Genomic DNA, 26,285 nt, shown 5'->3' on the forward strand with positions numbered 1-26,285 from the left:
TCAACATAGTCGAAGGGAGGTCGAAGGAGATTGAAGGAGGTCTCTCAAATTTCACTCTCCACTATTCAGTGTCCTATTTTCCCGAAGCTAGTTGAAACTAGTCAAAGCTCGTCTTCAACATAGTTGAAGGAGGTTGAAGGAGGTCTTCTACATAGTCGAAGGAGGTCTTCAACATGACACTTTTTCAAACTCTCCTAAACTCTTCTAAACTCGCCAATTAGGTTGCCGCTGTGGGACAGCCCCTTTATTCTGCAGACTATTTAATTCTGGTTTTCTGTTTTATTGCTCCAAATCATTTGCAACGCAAGTGGAATACAAAAGCAGGATGGTCATGTTGGAACTCTATTAAGTTAGAATAGAATTAGAGATGGCACAGTAGTCAGAGAGAAGTTCTTGCATCCCTTCCACATTTTGAAAGATTTCAAAGGTGTTCAGAAGCATAGCAAATTTCACAAATTTCAAGAGAGAATTAGATTTAACTCTTATGGCTAAAGGAATCAAGGGATATGGGGATAAAGCAGGAATGGGGTACTGATTTTAGATGATCAGCCATGATCATATTGAATGGCGGTGCTGGCTCGAAGGGCCAAATGGCCTAATCCTGCACCTATTTTTCTAAGGAGATAATGGTGGAAATGTACGATCAGGACAGCTGAACTACTTTTCTTACAATTAGATCCACGCTGGGATTAGGGATGCATTGATATATAAAAAGCCTAATTTATCTTGGGTCGTGCTTGTGCTCACGGGCCCCAGGAGCTTTTGTACATTTCTAATGGCTCAAGTTCCTGGATGGCATCAGGGAACCTAAGAGGCAGCCCAGCTTGGAACGTGGGAGAACACGTTTCATTATATTGACCTGAATTCTCCTTTCAAATGAGAAAACTTTCATGAAGGGTAGACACAAAATGCTGGAGTAACACAGCAGGTCAGGCTAAAGGAATAGATGATATTCCCCACCCTTTCCTCCACAAAAGGTCCTTGAACTAGTTCCACAGTTCTCAATGATGTATCCCTCTTAGGCTCACACCAATCGGCTTATCAATCGGCCAACAAGCAACCTATCAGGGAACCTCCTTGCCTGAGGTCATCTGTCGCCGGCCCCAATTTGACCTGTTTTATTTATCATTCCAGTCTCCCCCCCCCCCCCCCCCAGAGGGATAGTGCAGTTAGGAGGTTTATTTACCTCTGTAAAATGTTGCCAAGTGTGCAGGGAGTGGACTTGAAAGTCTAATAACATAGTACTAGTGTGAACAATGTGGACTTGGTGGGCCATAGGGCCTGTTCCCATGCTGGATCTAAACTAAACTGGACCTTCTTTGAACGAAGTTACCTCCAACATTCAGCAACTTCCCCAAACTGCACCTGACTGTTGGCCTATATTTTTCATCGTACAAAGACCTAATCAATCTGGGCATTGTTTGATAAAATCTAATTTCTCATTTGCAGGTGAAAGCTGGAAATTATGCCTTTGTGTGGGATGTGGCGGTGTTGGAATACATTGCCTTGAACAGTCCGGACTGCTCTTTGTTCACCGTTGGCAACACACTGGCAGACCGAGGATACGGTATCGCCCTCCAACATGGCAGCCCCTACAGAGATATCTTTTCCCAAAGGTAGGACTCATGCCTTGTGCGAAACCCAGACTGTGTTTTTAACCTTGACCTCCGAAACATTAGAGCTTGGATAGGCAAGGAATTGAGGATTGTTGAGTATGCAGGGGATGTGGGGATATTGGATATATTTGGAATGGAGGGATATTGGATATGCAGGGAGGGGAGGGATACTGCATATTCATGGAATGGAAAGATATTGGATATGGATGGAATAGAGGGATATTACATATTCAAGGAATGGAAAGCTATTGGATATGCAGGGAATAGAGGGATATAGGATATCAATGGTTATATTGTGCATTTATTGTCACGTGTGCGAATTACAAACGCACTGTGAAATTATTTTCCTACAAACAGTCCTGTCCAGTAATGCCATACTCAGGCACATCCCCGATTAGCAAGTGTATAGAAATAGTCCACTGGTCCCGCATACAAGAGGTGCCATGTTTTGGCGCCATTTTCAAAGTCCAGTTCGGGCTCTAGGCATTCTGAGCAGTGCCTGTTCTAGGTGAGCCCCAGCTGCTGCGAACATCATATGTGTGGAATGAAACGATATAGGATATGTTGGGAATGGAAGGATATGAATTATGTTCAGGCAAATAATATTGAGTTTGATAGCCCTGCCCCACGGTACGAGTTCATTCCAAGAGCTCTCCCGAGTTTTAAAAAAATCAAACTCGTGGTAAGCACAGAGAATGAACGTAGCGGGTACGTCGGAGCTCGGGGACGTCTCTTAGCGGCTCGTAACGCTAATGGCAGGTACTCGGGATGGCTCGCTAACGGCAGGTAAGCACGGGAAGACTCGTGAAGATTTTTCAAAATGTCCACGAGAGCCCCGAGTACCGACGAGTAACCAACGATTACCGTAAATCTCCGAGTTCGAATCAGGGCAAACTCGGGAGAGCTCTTGGAATGAATTCGTACCGTGGGACAGGGCCATAACTTGTTCAGCACCGATATTGTGGGCCAAAGGGCCTGTTCTGTGCTGTTCTATATTCTGCGTGGTTGAAAGGTTGCACCAAACAAGCAGGCATTCCAAAAGGTCAAAGTTGTCCTCATCCTTCTCCACTGCCAGTGGCTAGTGGTGAGAGAAAGAATTCCACATATTCAGCCTGGGTAAGTCTACAATCCAACGGCATGAGCACTGAATTCTCCAATGTCAGGGAACCCACTCCCCCTTGGTGCCTCCATCTACCCCATCCCCCCAGACATATCCGAGCGCAACAACTTTCGTTCCGATCGGTGATATATTGTAAAAGTTATCGAGGTTTAAAAATCTTCAAAACCGCACGTGTGCAGATTCTTTCAGTCAGCGCCACGCAGATTGGTCTCTTCTCCTGTCAGTCAATGCCACGGCCGGGATGGCGACGCCCCTTACTGCCTCACCGGCGGCAGCCTGTCCCGCCTCACTCACAAACTCCTCTCTCCCCTCCTCACAGTAACTTGTCTATCGTCTCCCCCACCACTGGTGGTGGCCGCGGAGGGGGGTTCAGTGGAGGCCCTGTGGAGGCCCTGGTCCCGTCTCTCTCTCTCTCCCTCATCACTCACCCCTCTCCCCCGCCCGCCCTCTGCAGCAATGGCGGTCCCGTCTACCCGTCCCGCCCGGGTCCATCTCCTCCGCCGCCGCCCTTGCTGTAACTCACCCTCACGGCCTTCTCAGAGGAGATCTTTTCCACCAGCTCATCGAAACTCATGGTGCCCACCGTGACGAACTCCGAGGGAGGGAGAGTCAGGTTGCAGGGTGACCGAGCAATTTGCGCGGAGCTTGAGTAACTCTCACACACACACGATGCTAACTTGTCAATTTGTCAAATCAACTGGAACTAAACCACAGCTAACAATGAATGACTTGTGGAGGAAGGAACTGCAGATGCTGCTTTTTATGGATGGTAGGAGGAAGGGAGGGAGTGACTGAGGGTAGGGGAAAGGAGAGGGAGAGAGAGGTAAGGGAGGGAGGGGAAAGAAGAGGGAGGGTGAAGAGGAGGGGGAGGAAGTGCTGGAGGATGAGTGGAAATGAGCCGTGCCTGCGCAGTTGGGGGCTATGCGCGAGTGGTGCAATATTGCGTTAGGGGACGGGTTGCATTGGGAGAACGAGTGAGTGATGGAATATTGCATTGGGGAATGGGTTGTGTTGGGGAACCAATGGGTCCCACTTAGTCTAGTATCCCTCTAAACCTGTCCTATCCATGTTCCTGTCCAAATATTTCTTAAATGGGTAACCACCTGCCTCTACTACCTCCACCAGCTGCTCATTCAATACACCTACCACCCTATGTGTGATAAAGGTACCCCTCAAGTTTCTATCAAAGCTTTCCCCCTCACCTTAAACCTATGTTCTCTGCTTCTTGATTGCCCTACTCTGGCCAAGAGACTCTGTGTGTGTTACCTGACCCCCTCTCATCATCCTGCTCTTCAAAGAATAGAAACCAAGCCTGTTCAACCTCTCCCTATAGCACCCCCCCCCCCCCCCCTCCTTTCCACATCACCACATCTTCAAAACAATGTCACAACCATGTAAGGGAGCACACTGAGCCTCAGTCTAACATCTCCAAGGGTCAAGAGTGTTTTCTTGTCATATGTCCCGAAACAGAACAGTGAAATCCTTATTTGAAGTAGCACATCAGATATGTAAACATAGTGCTCTGTAAAACCCATAAAAAACAACAAAAATTCAGTATATATTTTTTTTTAAAACAGACACATAAATAGACAAACCTCAGAAAAGATAATTATACGAAACATGTTTTTTTTCATGTCATGGTTTATCACTTAGAATTGATTTAAGGCAACCCCGTGAAGTAGCAGGTCAGTAATAGAAGCTGCACAATCTAACTCAGACATCATCAGGAGCTCGTTCCATAGCAACAGGTGGTCAGGGCAGGCCCACTTGCTGAACACCAAGACTGTTGGTGCTGTGATGCTGCCCTCTGCAGGGAGAGCTAGGTGATGTTCTGCTGCATACACAGTCACATAACACATACACGCACAGTAGCACACGCACACTCGTAAACACATGCACGCAGGGGTGGAAAACCCGGGGAGGCCAGGGGGGACACGTCCCCCCCCATGTTTTGGGAGGTGGGGGACATCCCCCCCAAGTTTTTGTAATCCGGATTTTAAAATCTCCGCTTTCCGCGAGACCGTGGAGGTGGGACTGCTGATCGAGGGCGCTGATTGGACGAGAGAGACGCTGGTCAGCAGGCAATGGGGGCGGGACATGATGATTCAGCGCGATGATTGGAGGAGGGAGGAGTGGGGGGGGTGGGACTGAGGTTAACCTGCCTGGGCTTTCGGGAAATATGGCCAGCGCGGAGAAGCAGCGCTGGTGTCCCATCAGTCCAGGCAGAGTTGAGCTGCATTTAGCGCTGGATTGAGCCTCCGAAGCCTCGCGCATGTGTGTGAGTGTGCGCATGCGCGCGCAGCCGCCAAAAAATTGTGCACCACTGTCCCCCGGTCCCCTCCATGTTTTGATAGCGAGTTCCGTGCCTGCATGCACGCACACACACGCATATACTCTGGAATCAAAATCAAGGTGCACACAAGCCAAGGGATGGGTTTTAATCCGATGCATGTGAAAATCCTTTTCCCATTAGCTCGAAGCAACCAATATCCACCCACGGATACTCTCACTGCCTCCTAAGTCAATTATAAGTTTTTTTACTTTTGAGATGCAGCATGAAAACAAGCCTTTCGGTCCGCTAAGTCCATGCCAACCTGCGATCACTCTACACTAGCACTATCTTGCACACTAGGGACAATTTACAATTTTTCGAAAGCCAATTAACCTACAAACCTGTACATTTTTGGAGTGTGGGAAAAAAACGGATTTCCCGGAGCAGTCCCAGGCGATCATAGAGAGAACGTACAAACTCAGTATAGACAGCATCCGTAGTCAGGATCGAACCGGGGCGGGGTCTCTGGGGCTGTAAGGCATCGACTCTGCCGCATTTAATGTCCTCTGCTGCAACATACTGTAGATACATGGAACATGGAACAGTACAATACATAGCAATGTTACAACATTTTGAGATTTAAAAAATCAAGTCTGTAATTTATCCCATCAGATAAAGCATAAAAAGAAGTTTAATTTGACACCTAATTTACTTTCATATCTCAAGTATTTAAAAAGTTATGGCCATTTTCATACTCGGAAATTAGCATCTTGTTCCCTATTGATTTTCTATGGACATAACAAAAAAGTTGTGATCGTGTGCAGTCAAAAGCCCATAACCTTCTTAAAAATTAAGAGAACTGAATGAAATTTTCAGTTATCGTAGATTGAAGCATTCTGAAACAAATATAAAATAATATTACTTGGATGACCTGAAATTAAAGCATATAATTAGTTAGTTACCCAAGTGTAGCTAATTTCAAACTTCAATTACTAGATCTAAACATCCATCCATTTCTTAATAAATGATTAACATTTTTAAATAGCCTAAGTGTCCAAATAATATTCATAAATAATTCACAATAAAACATGATTTTAAAATCTAATTTACATTGATTTATAGGCCAAATGGAAGGAATTTAGTGTTTAATTGCTGTAAATTAAAGTCCATTTTAAATCAGCTTTCTAGTGGGTTCCTGTGAACACGCTGGTTTAGAACGTTCACATTGCGCTAGATTTGTGCCCTCAAATGCCCAGAAAAATACTGCGGGATATAATGGGCCCAAAATGAGCTACTCGCTACATTAAACTTTGTATAAAGGGATCTTAAGAAGCCCTTTTTAATGTAAAAATAAGCAGCATACCTCCTATTGTCTGCTCTATGCGACCCTGACAGCTGCAGGTGGTCGCGCGTTTAGAGATTGATTTTTAAACTACTATAACTATTATACGAGGCCTTTAAAACTAATAATAGCTTTTGCGACGGGGTCTTCCAGTGATTTTTCGTTAATAATTAACTAGGCTGAACATCTTCGATTTGAACAGCCTAGAGAAAATCGCGTTTTAAACCCGCAGCGACAGATTAACCTCTAAACGGCGCCAAAATCGCGCACACCCGCAGCGGCAGATTTTCAGCGACGCTTCAGGTAGGCTTTGCAACATACCTACAATACAGGAACAAGCCTTTCAGTCCACAATGTCTGTGCTGAACATGATGCAAAGTTCAACTAATCTTTTCTTCCTGCACATTATCTATATCCCTCCATTCCCTGCATATCCCTGTGTCTATCCTAAAACCTCAAACACCACTATCATGTCTGCCTCCACCATCACCCTTGGCAGCACGTTCCTGATGCCCATCACTTGCCCCGCACATCTCCTTTAAACTTTTCTCCTCTGACCTAAAAGCCTTGTCCTCTAATCTTTGAGATTTCCACCCTGGATAAAGACTGTCTACTGTGCAATGGTAGAGTGGGTTTTCCTCCCCCGACTTTCTCCCACATCCCAAAGATGTGCAGGTTTGCAGGTTTCTCCACCCACCCTCAGCTACAATCAGTCTGAAGAAGGGTCCAGACCCGAAACACCAGCCAGCCTTTTGTTCCGGGGATGCGGCCTGATCCGTTGAGGTACTCCAGCATTCTGTGTCTGTCTCAGGTCTGTAGGTTAGTTGGCTTCTGTAACTGGGCACTAGTGTGTAGGATAGAACTAGGGTATGGGTGATCATTGGGCGTGGACTCATTGGGCTGAAAAGCCTGGTTCTACACTGTATCTCTAAACTAAACTAAATTGTAAACAAAGCACTAAAATAATCTACTGAATAATTTCACCAATCTTTGGGAGCCAACAAATTATTTGCCTCATTGCCGAATTTACAACACTCCTTTGAAAACTGGTACTTGGCTGCACAACCTCCGAAGGCATCAAGACACTCTGTTTATTGTTTATCTTCTCTTCCCGTTTCTTACTATCAATGCTGGATGCAAGACAAATTGTTGCAAAATTGCACAAATTCTTCCGCCTCTTGTAATCGTGCCTTGGAGGCTTTCTCGGGAGTTTAAATTGTAAAGTGACATTTGTGGTACATTTGGAGAGCAGCAGCAGAAAGCCAGGGTAAGCAGCTATAAACAGACAAGAAAAGATCAACAGTGTAAGTCTCAATCCTGATTAAAAAAAACTACAGTCGAACCTTTATCCACTCTGTAGAAACAAAGAACTGCAGATGCGGGTTTATACCAAAGAGAGACACAAAGTGCTGGAGTAACTCAGCGGGTCAGGCAGCATCTCTGGAGAAAAAGGATGGGTTGGGACCTGTCGGGACGAGTCCTGACCCTCTGCCTTCCTAGCTTTTAGTTTACTTTACTTTTAGTATAGTTTAGAAACACAATGTGGAAACAGGCCCTTAGGGCGCAACGAGTCTGCGCCGACCAGTGATCCCCGCACACGGATGCTATCCTACATACACCAGGAACAATTTACAATTTTACTAAGCCTACAAACCTGCACATCTTTGTAGTGTGGGAGGAAACCGGAGCGCCTGAAGAAAACCCACGCAGATCATGGGTAGAAAGTACAAACTCCGTACAGACAGCATCTGGAGTCAGGATTGAACCCAGGTCTCTGGCGCTGTAAGGTAGAAACTACCGCTGTGCCAAGATACCGCATTTAATGTCCTCTGCTGCAACTAACTAGCTCCTGAAATATGGCCACAGGGTATTTAGAAGGGCCATAATATCTATATTCAGTCAGTCTTCACCATCTCCCAGCTTGAGGCTCAGTAATAGTTCTGCACGGACAGCCAAGATTAATCAGCAAGTACCTGCTGCAGGAAAGGATGTATCTCTATGCCATTGCAGTTGGCTCTTGCCGACTGCCACAGTTCAAAAGAAGCAATCTGTCTTTCTTTCTTGGCTTGGTGTTTTTCTCCTGCAATCTATTTTGCATGCAAACTGAAGACGAATCAAACTGGCCACGTCACCGCATGGAGGCTAAATCTTTATGAGGGAGTCTTCATTCTGAGTGCTCCTGATGCAGAATATGCCGGCTCCTATGCAGACTGGAAAGTCTGGTTCTCTGAAGTTTAACATCATGTCCAGTTGGCAGAGGATAAAAGTCCCGGTATGCATATCAATTAAAAATTAAACTACATTTTCCAGAATGCTGCCTAGATTAGAGGTCTTCAGCTATAGCGAGTGGTTGGATGCACTTGGGTTGTTTTCTCTGGAACGTCGGGGGTTGAGGGGAGACCTGATAGAATTATATAAAATCATGAGAGGCATAGATAGGGTAGATATTCAGAACCTTTTTCCCAGGGTGCTTGTTTAACATTGCAGGGATGGACGGGGGACATAAGGACACAGAGAATAGGGTCATGGCCAGATCAATGGGGATGGTTGTGAATGAGAGCAGAGAAAGAAAGAGAGGGAATATATGTGTATGTGTGTGAGAGAGAGAGAGACAGAGGGAGGAGAGAGGGAGGAGTGAGGGAGAAAGAGAGTGAGGAGGAGAAAGAGGTAAGTAGGAGGGAGAAAAGGAGAGAGGGAAGGAGAAGGAAAGAGAGGGATAGAAGGAGGGGGAGAGAAAAGTAGGTAAGAGAAGAAAGGAAAGTGAGAGAGAAGAGAGTGTGCGTTTGAGAGAGAGCGGGTGTGTGTAAGAGAGAGAGAGAGAGAATGTGTGAGAGAGAATGAGTGTGTGTTTGAGAGAGTGTGTGTCTGTCAGAGAGAGAGAGAGAGAGAGAGAGAGAGAGAGAGAGAGAGAGAGAGAGAGATAGAGAGATAGAGAGCGAGAAGAGAGAGAGAGAGATAGAGAGAGAGAGAGAGAGAAGAAAAGAGAGAGAGAGAAGAGAGAGAGAGAGAGGAGGAGAAGAGAGAGAGAGAGAGAGGAGAGAAGAGATGACGAGAGTAAAAGAGAAAGAGGTTGTGTGTGTGAGTGTGGGAGAGGAGAGGGGGAGAGGGAGGGGGAGAGGAGAGGGAGAGAAAGAGTGAGAGAAAGCAAATAACAGACATGACTAATCTGTGAAATGGAGGTCAGAGATGTTGCTGAAACCTTGAAACCAAAACAAGAACTTGGGAAATGACAACTCAAAAATAATCAGATTTAAAATTTTCCATTTTTCCTCTTACTTAAGACCCTTGTCGTTGAATTCAACTGAGAACAATTATGCCATCAAGCCTCACTGGTCAGATCAACAACAAAAACACCAACTAAAGGAGAATTACGTGCAAGTTATGATAAAATTCTAGCACCGTTTATAATTGCCTAACAGTTCTCAAGGGAAAGGTTGATAGAACGCATCACTCGATAGTTGCCAATATTTCAGCTGACACATTTTCTATATTCACAGTTCTAACACAGGAAATTATCTGTTGCTGTGTATCGATCCCTGACTGATCCTTGAATTGATTGATAAACATATCCCGGGTCACGTACACACTCTAAAGCAAGCACGCAACATTTTATTGATAGATTATTAACCAACTCTGTTCATGTTTCTGAAATTTGAAACTTTGATTCAACCCAATCCATTGGCTTGGATTGAGAGCCATCATCTCAAGCCCATGTACCTCCATGGCTAAATTTCCAATTCTGCGCCCACAAGGAATTTTAAGTTTCATGGAGAAGGATGTGAGGGTTTTTTTCATACCATGTCCATGACTGCATGCGTTTCCCCAAAGCCATTCCACATCACTTCCCATTCTTCCGACTCCAGAGAGAAGCATCAAGCAAACATTGTTTCTCCAACCCTGGAGAAACAAGGTGATGCAGGTGCTGGAATCTCGTAAGAAAACACAAAGTGCTGGAAAAACTCACCAGGACAGGCAGCATATGTGGAGGGAATGGACAGATGATATTTTGGGTCTGGATACTTCTTCAGACTGATTGAAGTAGTGGGGGGGAGAAAGCTGGAAAAGAGCGGTGGGAGGAGGACTAAGCCTGGCAAGTGATAGGTGGATACTGGTGGGTGGAGTAAGTGGCAAAGACCAGAGGTGAAAAGGGGAAAAAATGAATGTCAGATAAGGAGAGAAGCGGAGGTGGAAATTTGAAGCAGGAAAGTGAGATATGGGAAAAAGGGAACTTTATCAACTTTAAAAAGACACAAAATGCTGGAGTAACTCAGAAGGTCAGGCAGCATCTCTGGAAAAAAGGAATAGGTTCTGACCCGAAATGTCACCTATCTTCAGACTGAAAGATTGAGGTGGAGGAAGGTGAAAAAACTGGTGACAAAAGGCCAGAACAAAACAGGGCCAGCAACAGATGACGTCAGGATGACCTGCCAGCCTTGATATGCCGACACCGAATCGAACCCGGCTTTCTGGCACTGTAAAGGGCCTGTCCCATTTTCACAACCTAATTCATGACCTTTTTAACTCGTGGACATTTTCCATCAGGCTAGAAATACGCCGCAACCTACTTGATGCCACGAGTACCCACAACCAGTTTTGGTCTCCTAATCTGAGGAAAGACATTCTTGCCATAGAGGGAGTACAGAGAAGGTTCACCAGATTGATTCCTGGGATGGCAGGACTTTCATATGAAGAAAGTCTGGATAGACTCGGCTTGTACTCGCTAGAATTTAGAAGATTGTGGGGGGATCTTATAGAAACTTACAAAATTCTTAAGGGGTTGGACAGGCTAGATGCAGGAAGGTTATTCCCGATGTTGGGGAAGTCCAGAACAAGGGGTCACAGTTTAAGGATAAGGGGGAAGTCTTGTAGGACCGAGATGAGAAAATCATTTTTTACACAGAGAGTGGTGAATCTGTGGAATTCTCTGCCATTGAATGTAGTTGAGTCCAGTTCATTGGCTGGATTTAACAGGGAGTTAGATGTGGCCCTTGTGGCTAAAGGGATCAGGGGGTATGGAGAGAAGGCAGGTATGGGATATTGATTTGGAAGATCAGCCATGATCATATAGAATGGCGGTGCAGGCTCGAAGGGCCGAATGGCCTATTCCTGCACCTATTTTCTATATTTCTATGTCTATGTTTAACTAGCATCACGACCTGCTATGACCTACCTACGACCTCCTACGGTCTCCTACGACCTTGTGATGACCATGCTGGAGTATGAGTCAAGGGCAAACGCGGCAGAGGTTGTGAATTAGGTTGTGAAAGTGGGACAGGCCCTTAAGGCAGCAACTGCACCACTGTGTCGCCCTGAGGGTCTCGCAGAACTCCTGTTGGAGGGAGAAGGACAAAGTAGGAGATTTTGCAGTCGAGCAGTCAATATGCAGAAACAAGGAACAGCAGATGTCGGGTTACACAAAAGGACACAAAGTACTGGAGTAACTCAATGGATCAGGCGGCGTCTCTTTGTGTAACCCACTAAGTTACTCCAGCACTTTGTGTCCTTTTGTGTAAATCAGCATCTGCAAACATCATAGGTCCCTGAGTTACATAATGGTCAATGATTTGGAATTGAAATATCAATGATTTGGACGAGAACATACATGGCATGGTTTGCAAGTTTGTAGATAGTGAAGGTGGTTGTCAAAAATTGCAGCAGGTTCTTGATCAGTTTGGCAGGTGGGTTGACGAATGGATGCAATTTATTACAGAGAAATGTGAGGTGTTGCATTTTGGGAGCACTAACATGGGCAGAGCTCTGGATAATGTAGTAGAGTAGAGAGATTTAGGAGGACGGGAACATAGTTCATTGAAAGTGGCATCACAGGTAGATAGGATGGTCAAAAATGCTTTTGGCACATTGACTTTCATCAGTCAAAGCATTGAGTATAGAAGTTGGGAAGTCATGTTGCAGTTCCATAAGATGTTGTTGAGGCTGCATTTAGAGTCTTCAGTTTTGGGCACCATGTTATAGGGGAGATGTTGTCATGTTGAAAAGAGTGCAGAGATGATTTACGAGGATGTTGCCAGGATTCGAGGGCCTGAGCTATAGGGAAAGATTGAGCAGGCTAGGACTCTATTCCTTGGAGCGCAGAAGGGGTGATCTTATAGAGGAGTACAAAATCACGAGAGGCATAGATTGGGTAGACGCTCAGAGTCTCTTGCCCAGACTAGGGGAATCATACAGAGTGGTGACAGGCCCAACTTGCCCACACCGGCCAACATATCCCATCTACACTAGTCCCACCTGCCTGCATTTGGCCCACATCCTTCTAAACCTGTCCTATTAATGTACCTGTGTAAATTTTTCTTATTGTCAACAACCTCCTCTGGCAGCTTGTTCTACCACTGTGTGAAAAGGATACCCATTAGATTCCTATTAAATCTTTTCCCCCTCACCTGAAACCTATGTCCTCTGGTTCTTGATTCCCCAACTCTGGGATGAGTAGGGTTCTACTCAGGTTCTTGATTCCCCTACGCTAACAGACGAGTCCAAAACAGGATAAATAAATGATTTACCTTTCATTGCCCCCCCCCCCCCCCCCCCCCCCCCCGGTTTCCTGTCACAGAGATATGGTTAAAACTGCTACCCTTGAAGACCCTCGGACTATGTTTAGTTGGACTTTACTGGACATTATCTTGTGCTTGACGTTGTTTCTTTTATCACCTATCTGTACACTCTGGATGGCTTCATGTGTAGTCTTTCCGCTGACTGGATAACATGCAACAAAATGCTTTTCACTGTACCTCGGTACAAGTGACAATAAACTAAACTATATAGGACTAAACTAAATAGGATTCAATTATTTGATATATTGTCATAGGAGAACAGACATTTTAAAAACTAACATCACTGCAAATTAATTCTGACTGTTAAGTTAATTAAACTATATATGGACTGTTTTGACAAAATGTAACTATTTTATCAATTGAACAGTGTTTATCACAAGCCTTCATCAAAATTAATGTGCAAAGAGTTTCTAAATTATTAAGTGGTGCTTGCCATTTGTTTAAATTAAAAACAAACCATTACACTGACAGGGCTTTATTAAGATATAGGATGCAGTTGGTTCCTTTCCTGTGTTGAGCTCTTTGGCTAAAATGATCTAGATTTATTCCCAGGTTTGTGTCTGAAAGGAGAGATGAATGCATGCCTTTTTACTGAGTTATCCAGTTTAGTTTAGTTTAGTTTATTGTCACGTGTACAGAGGTACAGTGAAAAGCTTTTGTTGTGTGCTACCCAGTCAGCAGAAAGACAATACATGATTACAATCGAGCCGTCCACACTGCACAGATACATGATAAAGGGAAGAATGTTTAGTGCAAGATAAAGTCCACTAAATACTGATTAAAGATAGTCCTAGGGTCTCCATTAAGGTAGATAGTGGCTCAGAACTGCTCTTTAGGTGTTTTACCTAAGTGTTTTACCTAAGTGTTGCTTACATTGATATTTGTCGGTATAATGTTTTGCTCTTACAAGCTTTTACAGATGCACTGTAGAAAGCACAGTGTCAGGTTGCATCACAGCTTTGTTTGGGAACAGCTCTGCTCAGAGCCATAGAAATTGTGGAGAGTTGTAGATGTAGCCCAGTCCATTACACAGACAAGACTACCCCAACATCTAGACCTATACTGACTCCATCTGATTATATTGGCTATAAAAGCAGGCAATAAAATCAAAGACGTCATTCCTTCTGATCCTATCAGAAAGACGATACAGAAGCTTGAAAGCACGCACCACCAGACTCAGGAACAGCTTCTTCCCCTCTGTTATCAAACTTCTGAACGGTCCTTCTAAAGTTTGTGTACTGTCCGATTAACCTCCACCTCATTGCAAACATTAGACTTTGTTGACAGAACTGGTGCGCTACAATGCTGAGAACTATATTCTGCACTCTGTATCTTCCCCTTTGTTCTACCTATTGTACTTGAGTTTGACTTCATTGTATTTGTGTATAGTATTATCTGATCTGATTGGATAGCATGCAGATCAACTCTTTTCACTGTACCTCAATACACATGTTCTGAATCTTCCTGGTAAACTTGTTTGGGTTATCCAAACAAACTTTAGGCGTTTACCAGGAGGATTCAGAACCATGGACAGCTCATCTAAGGGGGATTCATTATGTTTTATGATCACACTGGCTTGGTTTGGTTAGGTTAGGTTTAGAGATACAATATAGTGCAGAAATAGTCTCTTCATCTTACTGAATCCATGCTGGCCAATATTCGGTTATCACTCGGTAAGCTGAAGGGCCTATTTCTGCACCACATCTCACACTGTGTTGCACAGCAGTTCTATCCTACACACGAGGGACATTTTTTACAGAAGCCAATTAAGGAACAAACTTATTTAGAATGTATTAGGAAACAGGAGCACCCCGAGAATACCCACATATTAATTCTGTACAGACAGCTGCCATAGTCAGGTTCGAACCAGGGTTTCTGGTGTTGTAAGGCAGCAACTGCTCCAATGGGCCACCCGTGGTGATGAGTTTGCTGTCAGCTGGTACTAGAGGTTTCCACTGTAATTTGTGGTTATCCAAAGACTATCCGGGGAGGTAACCCAACCCATGGAGCAAAAACATCTTATAATCAACTTAATGGAGTAGAGAGCTACAGGTTTAAGTTGCAGTGTTAGACCTGAGCCTGATTTATGGAGGTTGGAAGATACACACAATAAATGCCAGAGTAACTCAGCGACTCAGGCAGCATCTCTGGAGAAAAGGAATAGACATCCTGCTAGTTCCACTGTTTGCATCCATATAATCCCTTCGCTATCACCTCTTCCACAGCCAACAATGGACCATTGTGGGCTCCACTTTTCCTTGGCCATCGGTGCCGGCTCTGATTTGTTCTGAACCTTTTCATAACTTTAGTTTCCCTCTCCCCTGACTCTCAGTCTGAAAAAGGGTCTCGACCCGAAACATCATCTATTCTTTTTCTCCAGAGATGCTGCCTGACCCGTTGAGTTACGCCAGCATGTTCGGTCAATCTTCAGTGTAAACCAGCATCTGCAGTTCCTTCCTAGTTATTCTAGAGGTTGTAGTTTGAGCCAATGTAGGATGAGACTAACAGCATCAACCTCTCTTGAGCAAAGCTTTGCCCTATTAGGTGGATCTAGCAGTTCCATATATACCTTTCATATTCATATACCTTCTCCTTGGCTGATTCCTCAATGCATCTTGCCCAATGTAGCAGCTGTTTTGATATCTGCTGTACAGGTGATTCATGAGAAACTGTAGATAAATGGTGCAGTGAAGTCCGTGAACACATCAATGACCAGCAGCCTGATAGCACAAGTAGCTCAGTATATGCATCATGCCAGGGTGCGGCACACTGGCGCAGCGGTAGAGTTGCTGCCTCACAGCGCCACGGACCCAGGTTCAATCCTGACTATGGGTGCTGTCCATCCCCTGTGACCATGTGGATTTTCTCCGGATGCTTCGGTTTCCTCCAACACTCCAAAGACGTGCAGGTTTGTAGGTTAATTGGCTTTGGTAAAACGTTTAAATTGTCCCTAGTGTGTCAAATACTGCTACGGTGATCACTGGTCGGCACGGACTCAGTGGACTGAAGGGCAATTTCCCATGCTGCATCTCTAAAGTCTAAAATCTAAAGTGGCTGGTTGGTTTGCCCTGATTTCTTTTGCTTGTGTTCTTATGAGCTGCTTAAGTTAATCTCAGCCAATTAGATGGGATTTTGACTTCACACTTCATATGTTGAATTGTAGTGAGAATTAAAAAGTATGTTTCTTTAAAAAAAATAAACTTTATTGAGAAGAAAAAATGCATGCACCACAAAAACTTTGTGAAAACACATCATTCATTCTCAAAATTGAAACATTCAATAGTGTTGTACCTATCTAAACCGAAACTTCCAAAACCTTGTGGGTTTTTCTCCAGGAGCTCATGGTTCCTCCCACACTCCAAAGAAGTACATGTTTGTAGGTTAATTGGTTTCAGTAAAACTGTAAATTGTTCCTCGTGTGTAGGATAGTGCTTGTGCACGAGCCTGGTTCCATGCTATATTTCAAAAGCCTAAAAGTCTAAAGCCATTTTAATATTGTTGGATTGCCACCCAACCACCAGAGGAAGAGATGATAAATTGTGTTAGTTCAGGTATTAATTTGGAACATTGCATGGTCACTCTCTCAAGCAGGAAACTATTTCACACAAAGTGATGGATTAACTAAGTGTTCGGCATGGAGCTGTAGGGCCGAGATGGTCTGTTTCCGTGCTGTAATTGTTATATGGTTATATGGTTATAACTCAGCTGTCTCGACCTGAAACGTCACCCATCCATATTCACTAGAGATGCTACCTGACCCATTGAGTTTAGTTCAGTTTAGTTTAGAGATTCAGTGCAGAAACAGGCCCTTCGGCCCACCCAGTCGCGCCGACCAGCAATCCCCAACAATAATACTATCCTAAACACACTAGGGATAATTTACAACTTTACCGAAGCCAATTAACATACAAACCCGTACTTCTTTGGAGTGTGGGAGGAAACATGAGCACCCGGAGAATACCCACGCAGGTCACGAAGGGAACATGCAAACTCCGTACAGACAGCACCCGCAGTCAGGATCGTACCTGGGTCTCTGGCGCTGTAAGGCAGCAATGAGTTACTCCAGCACTTTTTGTCTTTTCATTGTAAACTAGCATCTGCAGTTCCTTGTTTTTATTTCACAGTCAGAGGTTGATGAATATTATTGGCATACGGGGATACGGGGTTCATTCAGTAAGGTAACATTGACACAAGGTTACCCATGATCTTCTAGAATGGTGGGGTAGGCACAAGGGGATGAACGGCCATTTCCTGCTTCGATATGTTATCATACCTTCTCCTGGAAAATACATCAAGTAACCAAGAGCTGAGGAATCGAGAACCAGAGGTCATAGGTTTAAGGTGAGAGGGGAAAAATGTAATAGAAACCTGAGAGATAACCTTTTCCACACAGAGGTAGTATGGAACCAGCAGCTGGAGGAGATAGTTGAGGCAGGTATTATCACAACATTTAAGAAACATTTAGACAGGTACATGGATAGAATAGGTTTAGAGAGATATGGGTCAAAAACAGATAGTTGGGACTAGCGTGGATGGGACATGTTGGTCAGTGTGGGCAAGTTGGGCCGAAGGGCCTATTTCCACGCTCTATGACTCTATATGACTAGTCCATGATGGAGATTGTTAATATTCATAAATTACAGGCACAGAAGTAGGCCATTCGGCCCATCAAATCTACTCCGTCATGCGATCATGACTAATCTATCTTCCTCTCTCAACCCCTTTTCACCATCATCCCTAACACCCATGTTAATCGAGAATCTATCAATCTCCACCTTAAAGAATATCCATTTACTTGGCCTCCAAAGCCTTCTGTGGCAATTAATTCCACAGATTCTCCACCCTCGAACTAAAGAAATTCCTCCTCATGTCCTCTCTAAATGTACATCCTTTTATTCTGAGGCTATGGCCTCTGGCCCCAGACTCTCCCACTGGTGGAAACATTCTGTCAACATCCACCCTGTCCAAGCTTTTCACTATGCGGTAATTTTCAATGAGGTTTCCCCTCATCCTAATTTTTAAGGTAGAGATAGATAGATTGGTACAGGTGTCAGCGGTTATGGGGAAAAGGCAGGAGAATGGGATTAAGAAGGAGAGATAGATCAGCCATGATTGAATGGTGTAGACTTGATGGGCCGAATGGCCTAATTCTACTCCAATTCCTTATGACCTTAATGACCCTTCTAAACTGCTACATATTCGTATGAAATCGCTGATACTTTGATCTTTTGGCCGTTCTGCCTCATTCACATTTGGCCGTTCTGCCTCATTCACATTTGGCAGAGATATACGCTACACATCAAAGTAATGTTCAGCATCACCACTACAAAACACTCAGCAGCATCTGTTCCACTTTCCATCCTGTTTCTCCGCTCCCCTATCATTCAATTCATTATTATTTATGGTGGACAAATTAGTCCATCCATCTTAGGCTGCTGCGATGGAGTGGCTAGTATTTCTGCAAATGGTAATGTTGCCTAGTCCATCAAGGATTTAGGACGAGAAGGTTACCATGGCAATCAGTTTGAATGGAAGCTATTTGTAACCAGGCCCTCTGATACATCAAGCATCATTGATATGATCCACTCTGTTCATTTCGACGACTAAGGACTACAAATGCTTAATTACCCTCCACTGCAAAAGTTCAGCAAACATGGGCAGCACAATGGCACAGTGGTAGAGTTGCTGCCTTACAGCACCAGAGGTACAGTTGCTGCCTTCCAGCGCCGGAGACCGGGGGTTCGATCCTGACCACGGGTGCTGTCTGCACGGAGTTTGGACATTTTCCCTGTGCCCGTGTGGGTTTTCTCCGGGTGCTCCGGTTTCCTCCCACACTCCAAAGACATGCAGGTTTGTAAGTTAATTGGCTTCTGCAAAATTGTAAATTGTCACTAGTGTATAGGATAGTGCTAGTGTACGGGGTGATCACTGGTCGGCAGGGACTCAACGGTGTCACATCTTAGCCTCAGATGTGGAATAATAATGATACTGACACAATATTTAGAGGTTCCTTGGTCTCCGTGTTTACTATCTCACTCAGCCATGGCCTCCTGCCTTGGCTTACACAGTACACATGCGATCTGACCTCCAGGTCAGCTGATACAAAGGTCATGATATTTGCATATCATCATCCTGACTCATCGTCATGACATCCCTCCTTTACCGGAATTAAACTTTCAATTAATATGTGTTCTTCCTAATATACTTTCCAATTAAATTCTTACAAAACTTATTTGTATTTTCATTTGTGTTCCAATAACTCACAAAACAGATGCATTACAACTACGAAACAAATGCGACTTTTTACACTCTTGTAACCTTAATAAACTCCTTGCTCATAATAAACAGTATCATAATATACAGTATCATAATAAACAGTATCATACTAAACAGTATCATAATCTATGACACAAAATCGTCATATCGCTTGGGGACTCTCCTTTCACGGCTTGGAATACCAGTTGACACAGAAGCATCAGATCCTGTTGAATCCGCCAAAGTGTTGTCACCCTGACACCTTCTCTGCTCACCACCTGCGTTGCAACGTGCTGCCTCTGGAACTCTGGTCACCACCTCGGAAATGTCGTCCTGCCCCTCTGAATCAGTAGCTCTTGGTGGATTTTGGGCTACCTTGTTCTGTGTGTCTCTGGACATGTACTTTTTGACGCTCGATACACTTCTCTTGTAGATAACACCTTCTGGAGACTTGACTGTCGCCATGCTGCCGCTCCTCGATACAACATTGTATGGCTGGCAATGGTAAGGAGTGTCTATCTTACCGCCATCATCTCGCCTCACAAGCACATCATCCCCAGGAATTATTTCAGAGTGTCTGGCTTCTCGTTTTAAGTCGGCATACCATTTTGCCGCACCTTTCTTTTCGGCATCGCAGTCTCAGCTCCTGGTCTTCCATGATCACTCGCACTTCTGGTATTTTAGTGCGAATTTTCCTTCCAAACAAAGCTTCTGCTGGACTTTTCCCTGTCGTTGAGTGAGTGATCGCCCGATATACAGCTACACATGCTAACAGTGCCCCCTTCCAGTTTTTCCCTTCGGCATGGGCGATTTGTATCTTCTTCTCTATGGACTGGTTTTGTCTCTACTTCTCCGTTAGCTTGTGGCCATTTCGGGGTCACCTTGTGATGATGGACACCTGTGATTCTCATGTATTCAGCAAACGTCTCAGAAACAAACTGTGGTCCATTGTCGGAATACAATGTAACAGGCAACCCGTGTCTCTACTAATGCCTGTACAGTCTTTTCTGCTGTAGTTGTCTTCATCACTGCATACTCATAGTACCTACTATAGTAGTCTACCACCACCATAATTGATTCACCTGTTGGAAGTGGTCCAAGAAAGTCAACAACTATGTCAACAGCTATGTCAACCCATGCTCCTGTTGGCAACTTTGTACTTCTAATTGGTTCTGGTGGGTTGCTCCTGCTTGTGATTTGGCATCCGTGACAGGTCTTGACAAATTATTCGGTATCTTTCTCACAACCTGGCCACCACACTTTGCTCCGCAAATTCTGTTTAGTATCGACGATGCCTAAATGTCCTTCATGAGCCAATGACACGATCCTTAGTCGTAGTGCCTGCGGGATCACCAATCTGCTACCTCTTAGCACACACTGACCAATTACACAAAATTCATCTTTTATGGGAACATATGCTTTGTAAGGGCATTGACCCCATTGCCCACTGTGAATACGCTCTCTTATATCTTTGTTCAGGATCATGTTCTGATTCCCTTTCAACTTCCTTCATTGTCACGGCTCCTGGCGTTGACTGAATTGCGATGAATCGCACAAAGTTCTCTGCTTCTATTTCTAGCGTGGATGTTGCTTCCAGCTGTTCATCCTTCAACGGTCTCGACAGCGGGTCCGCGATGTTTGCTTTCTCAGCAATGTGGACTACTTTGTACTTGTACTGTTGGAGTCTCAGCACCCAACGTTCTATTCTGGCACATGGCTTAGACCTTGTCGAATAGATCACTTCCAGCAGCTTGTGATCTGTAACAAGTTCAAATTCAATGCCGTACAAGTATGCATGGAACCTTTCACAGGCCCACACTAGTCCCAGTGCTTCTTCATCGGTTTGAGAATACCTTCTCTCCATGCTGGTTAACGGTCGACTGTGATATGCTATGATTCTGGGTCCATCTGCATGTGTCTGTACCAGCACTGCTCCTAAGTCGACCGGACTAGCATCTGCTATGACTTTTTTTGGTGCAGCTGGATCATAATATCCAAGGGTTTCTGCACTCATTAGACTGTGTTTCAGTGATTTGAACGCCTGTCTCTGTTCACTACCAAACTGAAACGGTACATCTCTCCTGGTTAACTTTCTCAGCGGATCTGCCAGTGTAGCAAGATTTGGAATACATTTTGCACAGTAATTGATCAGTCCTAGAAAACTCCTCATCTCGGTTGCATTCTGAGGTTCACGTGCATCTGCAACAGCTTTCACTTTAGCTTTGGCTGTGTTCAGCCCTTCACTTGTGAGTCTGTGTCCCATGAAATCCATCTCAGAGACGCCAAAATTGCATTTGTCTTCATTCACAGTGAGACCTGTTTCTTGAAGTTTAGTCAACACTAGCTTCAACCTCCTGTCATGCTCTTCACAAATTGATGCATGGACGATGATGTCATCTGATATGTTTGCTACTCCTGGTACACCTTGAATCACTCTGTGGATTTCGTACGGATAGATCTCGGGAGCAGCATTGATTACAAACATCTGTCTTTTGTACCGGTATAATCCGCAGTGAGTGACGAATGTTGTCACCTCTCTTGACTCAGGATGTAATTCCAACTGATGATATCCCCACTTGAAATCAATTTTGGAAAACACTTTACTGGTTGATAACTCGTGTAGCACCTCATCAACCGTAGGAATTGGGTGTCTTTCTCTGATTATTGCTTCATTCGCTCTCCTCATGTCAACGCACAGTCTAATGTCATCATTGGCTTTTAGCACAATCACAACTGGACTCACACATGGTGTCGAACGTTCAACTGGTTCAATAATGTCCTGATCAATCAACTCCTTGATTTTAGCTTTTACTTTCCACGAAGTCCAAATGGCATTCTCTGCACCAGTTGAGCTATCGGCTTGACATTTTCATCAATGGCTAACTTCACTTGCTGGCCTTTCAATTTTCCAACCGCTTGAAATACTGAGTGAAATTCCTGCCTCGTGTCATCATACGACTGCACTGAATTGACATGCACTCCGATGTGAAGCACTCCCAGCTCCCGAGCTGTGTTTCTACTCAGCAGATGTTCTCCCTTCTCCTCTATCACCACAAATTCTGCTTCAGTTTCTCTGCCTGCGATTTCTACTTTAGCCGTGAAACATCCAATGGTCTGCAATTGGTTTAGTTGCGGTGTAGGGATATAACTTCCTACTACACCTCCTTGACGTGCACTTGATTTTCTGCTGTTTCAAGCATTCCCAATGTGATCTGTCAATTACGTTGCTGTCACAACCAGAATCTACAATTACTGGCACTGTAACACCTCCGATGGTCACTGCAACTTTCTCGTTATGGCTCTCATTCAATGCAAACTGATAATTCCCTTTAACAGCATGCTCACCAGCTTCATCACTGTCTTCATCACTTCCGAAATCACCTTCTACGTGACGGACATGACCCTTCTTTTTCTGCCAAGGTCTGTCTTTCTTTTCACTGGACTTCACTTTCTTGTTGTAATCACTTGTCTTGTCCCTGGCCTTACGTTTACATTTATTTGCAAAATGATCTTTATCTCCACATTTCCTACATGTTCTACCTTTTGCATCTTTTCTACCTTTTACATGCATCTTCCCCTATGTGACCCTTGTTGCCACACCTGTAACACTCGATCTCACGTTCCGGCTTACTTCTTGGCCTACCGTAGGACAGCCGGTTAACTTGCCCAGTCTTGGAATCTTTCAGTTTCATGCTGTGATATTGTCCCTCAACAGCTTCCAGTGCCGCTGCAATCGACAAAGCATCATTAAGGTTTAACTCACCCCCTTTTTCTAGCAGCAGTCTCCTGAGCTTGTCTGACCTGCAATGCTGGACAACCTGATCCAATATCTGGTTTTCCACATCAGCAGCCACATATTTGCATCCTACAGACACCTGTCTGAGTCTCGTCACAAATTGAGCAACAGTCTCGCCCTCTTCCTGCATTGTTTTACGGAATAAATGGCGTTGAAATGTAGCATTCGGCACCACCACATAATCACTGTTCAAAGCAAGAACGGCTTTCTTATAGTCTTCCTTCATTCCAGTGTCCGGGAGTGTTTTAAAATTTTTTCGAACTGCTGGCCCCACGGTGAGAAGAAGCAAGGCTCTCCCCGCTGCACCTTCTGCCCCAGCGTACTCTCATCAAGAAAGAGCCCTCGACTGTCGGCGTAAGCTTCAAATTCCGCCAGCCAAACATTCCACTTCATGCTGACGGTACTCGCATCACCCGTCGGATCGAACTATGGAACTCCACGAAGTGCTAAGAAATCAGCTCCGGCGACCGCCATTTAAAATATATATATTTTTCCCACTCGTAGCCACGGATTCAGAATCCAAAATATCCAGAATATCCGAGATATCCTCGTCGCAAATGTCACCTCTTGGCCTCTGATGTGGAATAATAATGAAACTGACACAATATTTCGAGGTTACATTCCTTGGTCTCCGTGATTATTATCTCACTCAGCCATGACCTCCTGCCTTGGCTTACACATGCGATCTGACCTCCAGGTCAGCTGATACAAAGGTCATGATATTTGCATATCATCATCATGACTCATCATTATGACAGGGTCTGTTTCCACACTGGGGGTATCTCAACTCCAAGCATCTGAGGTGTGCTGAAATACATTAGCTCAAGCTGAATGTATTAAAATGCTTTGGTAGGAGGCAACAAGTTGGCAAGCAGGTAGTTTAGAATGAAAACAAATATGAGATAACTATTCGATGACAGGAACTGAAGACACTTAAATCTTAAGTAAAACACAAAGAAACAATGAACAAAAAAATACACAAAGTGCTGGAGTAACTCAGTAGGTCATGGCAGCATCTCTGGAGAACATGGATAAGTGACGTTTCGGGTCAGGACTCTTCTTCAGACTGTACAAAGCCAGCAGGGGGAGTCCAAGAGGAGGAGGATTGCTGGAGCCAGAAGGGGTTGTCACTGGGTGGCAAAGTGTTGCAGTGAGTCATGCACCATCTGTAGAGGGTATATATAGACAACATTTCAGGGAGGGACCTTTCTCCAGACTTGAGATAGATTGGTGAAGGAGATGCAATTTTATCAATTGATGTTTGATGTGTCAGAAGACCTTGAACTAGTATGAATTCAATTAGGACACCTTCACAGGCACATGTGTAACATTGCCACACATGGAGATAATGCAGAACAGAATGGAGATAATCAGGTAATTCTGTCTAGATATTGAGCTCATGAAAGTGATTGGGATGATTGATTAGTGTGAGATATTATAGCACGTAGAACATGGATTAGTACAGATCCTTCGGCCCACAACGTACGTGCTGAACATAATGTCAAGTTGGGTCTCGACCCTAAACATCACCTATTCCTTCGCTCCATAGATGCTGCCTCACTCGCTGAGTTTCTCCAGCATTTTTGTCTACCTTCGATTTTTCCAGCATCTGCAATTCTTTCTTAAACATAATATCATGTTAAACTGATCGCCTCTGTCTGCTTCTTATGGATCCATATCCCTCATTCCCTGCCTATCCTTGTGCCGAGCTCAATACCATTTTATACCACTATAGCATCTACTTCTACCACCACCACTGGCATCGTGTTCTAGGCACCCACTACTCTCTGTGTAAAACACTTGCCCCACACGTCTATTTTGTACAGTTCTGGTCATTACAGGAAGGATATGAAGGCTTTGGAGTGGGTTCAGAAGAGGTTTATCAGAATGCTGCCCGGTATAGAGAATAATGGCTCCAAGGAGGGTTGGACGGATTTGGATTTTGTTTTCTTTGGAGCTTCAGAGGCTGAGAGGAGACCTAAGAGAAGTTTATAAAATTATGAAAATCATATATAGAATGTAGGATAGAGTCAGAACCATTTTCGGGGTTGCAATATCAAAGACGAGAAACAACAGATTCAAGGTCAGAGGGCAACATTTAAAGAAATGTGTGGAGCAAGATTTTACACAGAGAGTTGTGGGTGCCCGGAATGTTCTCTCAGGGGCGGTGATGGAAGCAGATACGATAGTAGCGTTTAAGAGTCTATTGGATAGTCACATTGATACATGGCAGATTGGGCCAAAGGGCCTGTTTCCATACTGTATGACTCTCCGACTATGACTATACGTAGGGAATACGTAGACATGGTTGGCCAAAGGACCTGTTCCTGTGCTGCACAGTTCTATCTTCTTCCCTCATGTTGTCTCACTTCAACATGATGATAGTGTCAAGTATTGTTGTTGCACAGAGAGTGTTTTGGAGATCACCAGCAAAGATTGTCGTTACACTTGCTAGAACATTGGCATCTTAAATGGTTCATAAGGCAAACAGAAGGGCCAGGATGGCAACCTACAGATTTTTTTCCAGATCCTGAAAATTAAGAATAATGTTACTAGATTTTCTCACTCTATCTATTCTCTCTCTCCCTCCCACCCCCCATCTTCCCTCACCCTCTTTTTCTCCCACCTTCCCCTCCATCCCACCCCTCTCTCTCTAGTCTTTCCTTCCCCCTCTTCCTCTCCCCTCCTCTCTCTCTCTCTCTCTCTCCCCCCTCTCTTTCTCCCCTCTCTCTCTCTCTCCCCCTCACTCTCTCTCTCTCTCTCTCCCCCTTGCATTTCCCCCACTCTCACTATCCCCCTCTCTCTCTCTTTTCCCCCTCTCTCTGTGTGCAGTCTTTGAAACAATTGATATTTTAGCCAGCTGTAACTATGTCAGATCCAAGGCACTCCCAATTGAGTAATTCCATCAGTCCCATTACCCCCACCCTTCCTAGTTTCCCCATGCCCTGCCACCTCACTCCCTCTGACAAACCTATCAGCCACTTACCTGCACCAGAGGGGTAACTCGCCAATTAACCTGTTGGCAGCTCTTTGGGTTGCCATCTCTTTGTCGATGGTGTCAGGTAATTAGTTTGCTGCCAGGTGAGTGATATTGGCAGAAGCAAACAGGTCAGCAAAGATCGCACATCAAGTGAGAAGGGAAGATTGAGTTTCCGTTTAGTTGCTGCCCTCCACAACCTCAGGAAGTCCCGTTGGTTTCACAGGCAATTAATTAGTTTTGAAATGGAGTCACTGCTAACTTGTGGAAAGTGCAGCGTTGGTGCATGACTTTCTACTGTGTTCGGTTTAACCTTGCATTACCTCTAACAATCTCTG

General features: G+C 44.5%; 1 protein-coding gene across 2 annotated transcripts in view; it reads left to right on the forward strand.

Annotated features, from left to right (window-relative positions):
- The window catches only part of grid2 (glutamate ionotropic receptor delta type subunit 2), a 938,240-nt gene that overhangs the window by 883,091 nt on the left and 28,864 nt on the right, over positions 1-26,285 (forward strand). For both annotated transcript variants that reach the window (XM_033022403.1, XM_033022410.1), the window contains exon 14: positions 1,450-1,616. In XM_033022403.1, coding sequence (XP_032878294.1) covers positions 1,450-1,616 — 167 coding nt within the window. The remainder of the gene's footprint in view (positions 1-1,449; positions 1,617-26,285) is intronic.

The sequence above is a fragment of the Amblyraja radiata genome, chromosome 1 (assembly GCF_010909765.2).
Source record: "Amblyraja radiata isolate CabotCenter1 chromosome 1, sAmbRad1.1.pri, whole genome shotgun sequence".
Lineage (NCBI taxonomy): Eukaryota > Metazoa > Chordata > Chondrichthyes > Rajiformes > Rajidae > Amblyraja > Amblyraja radiata.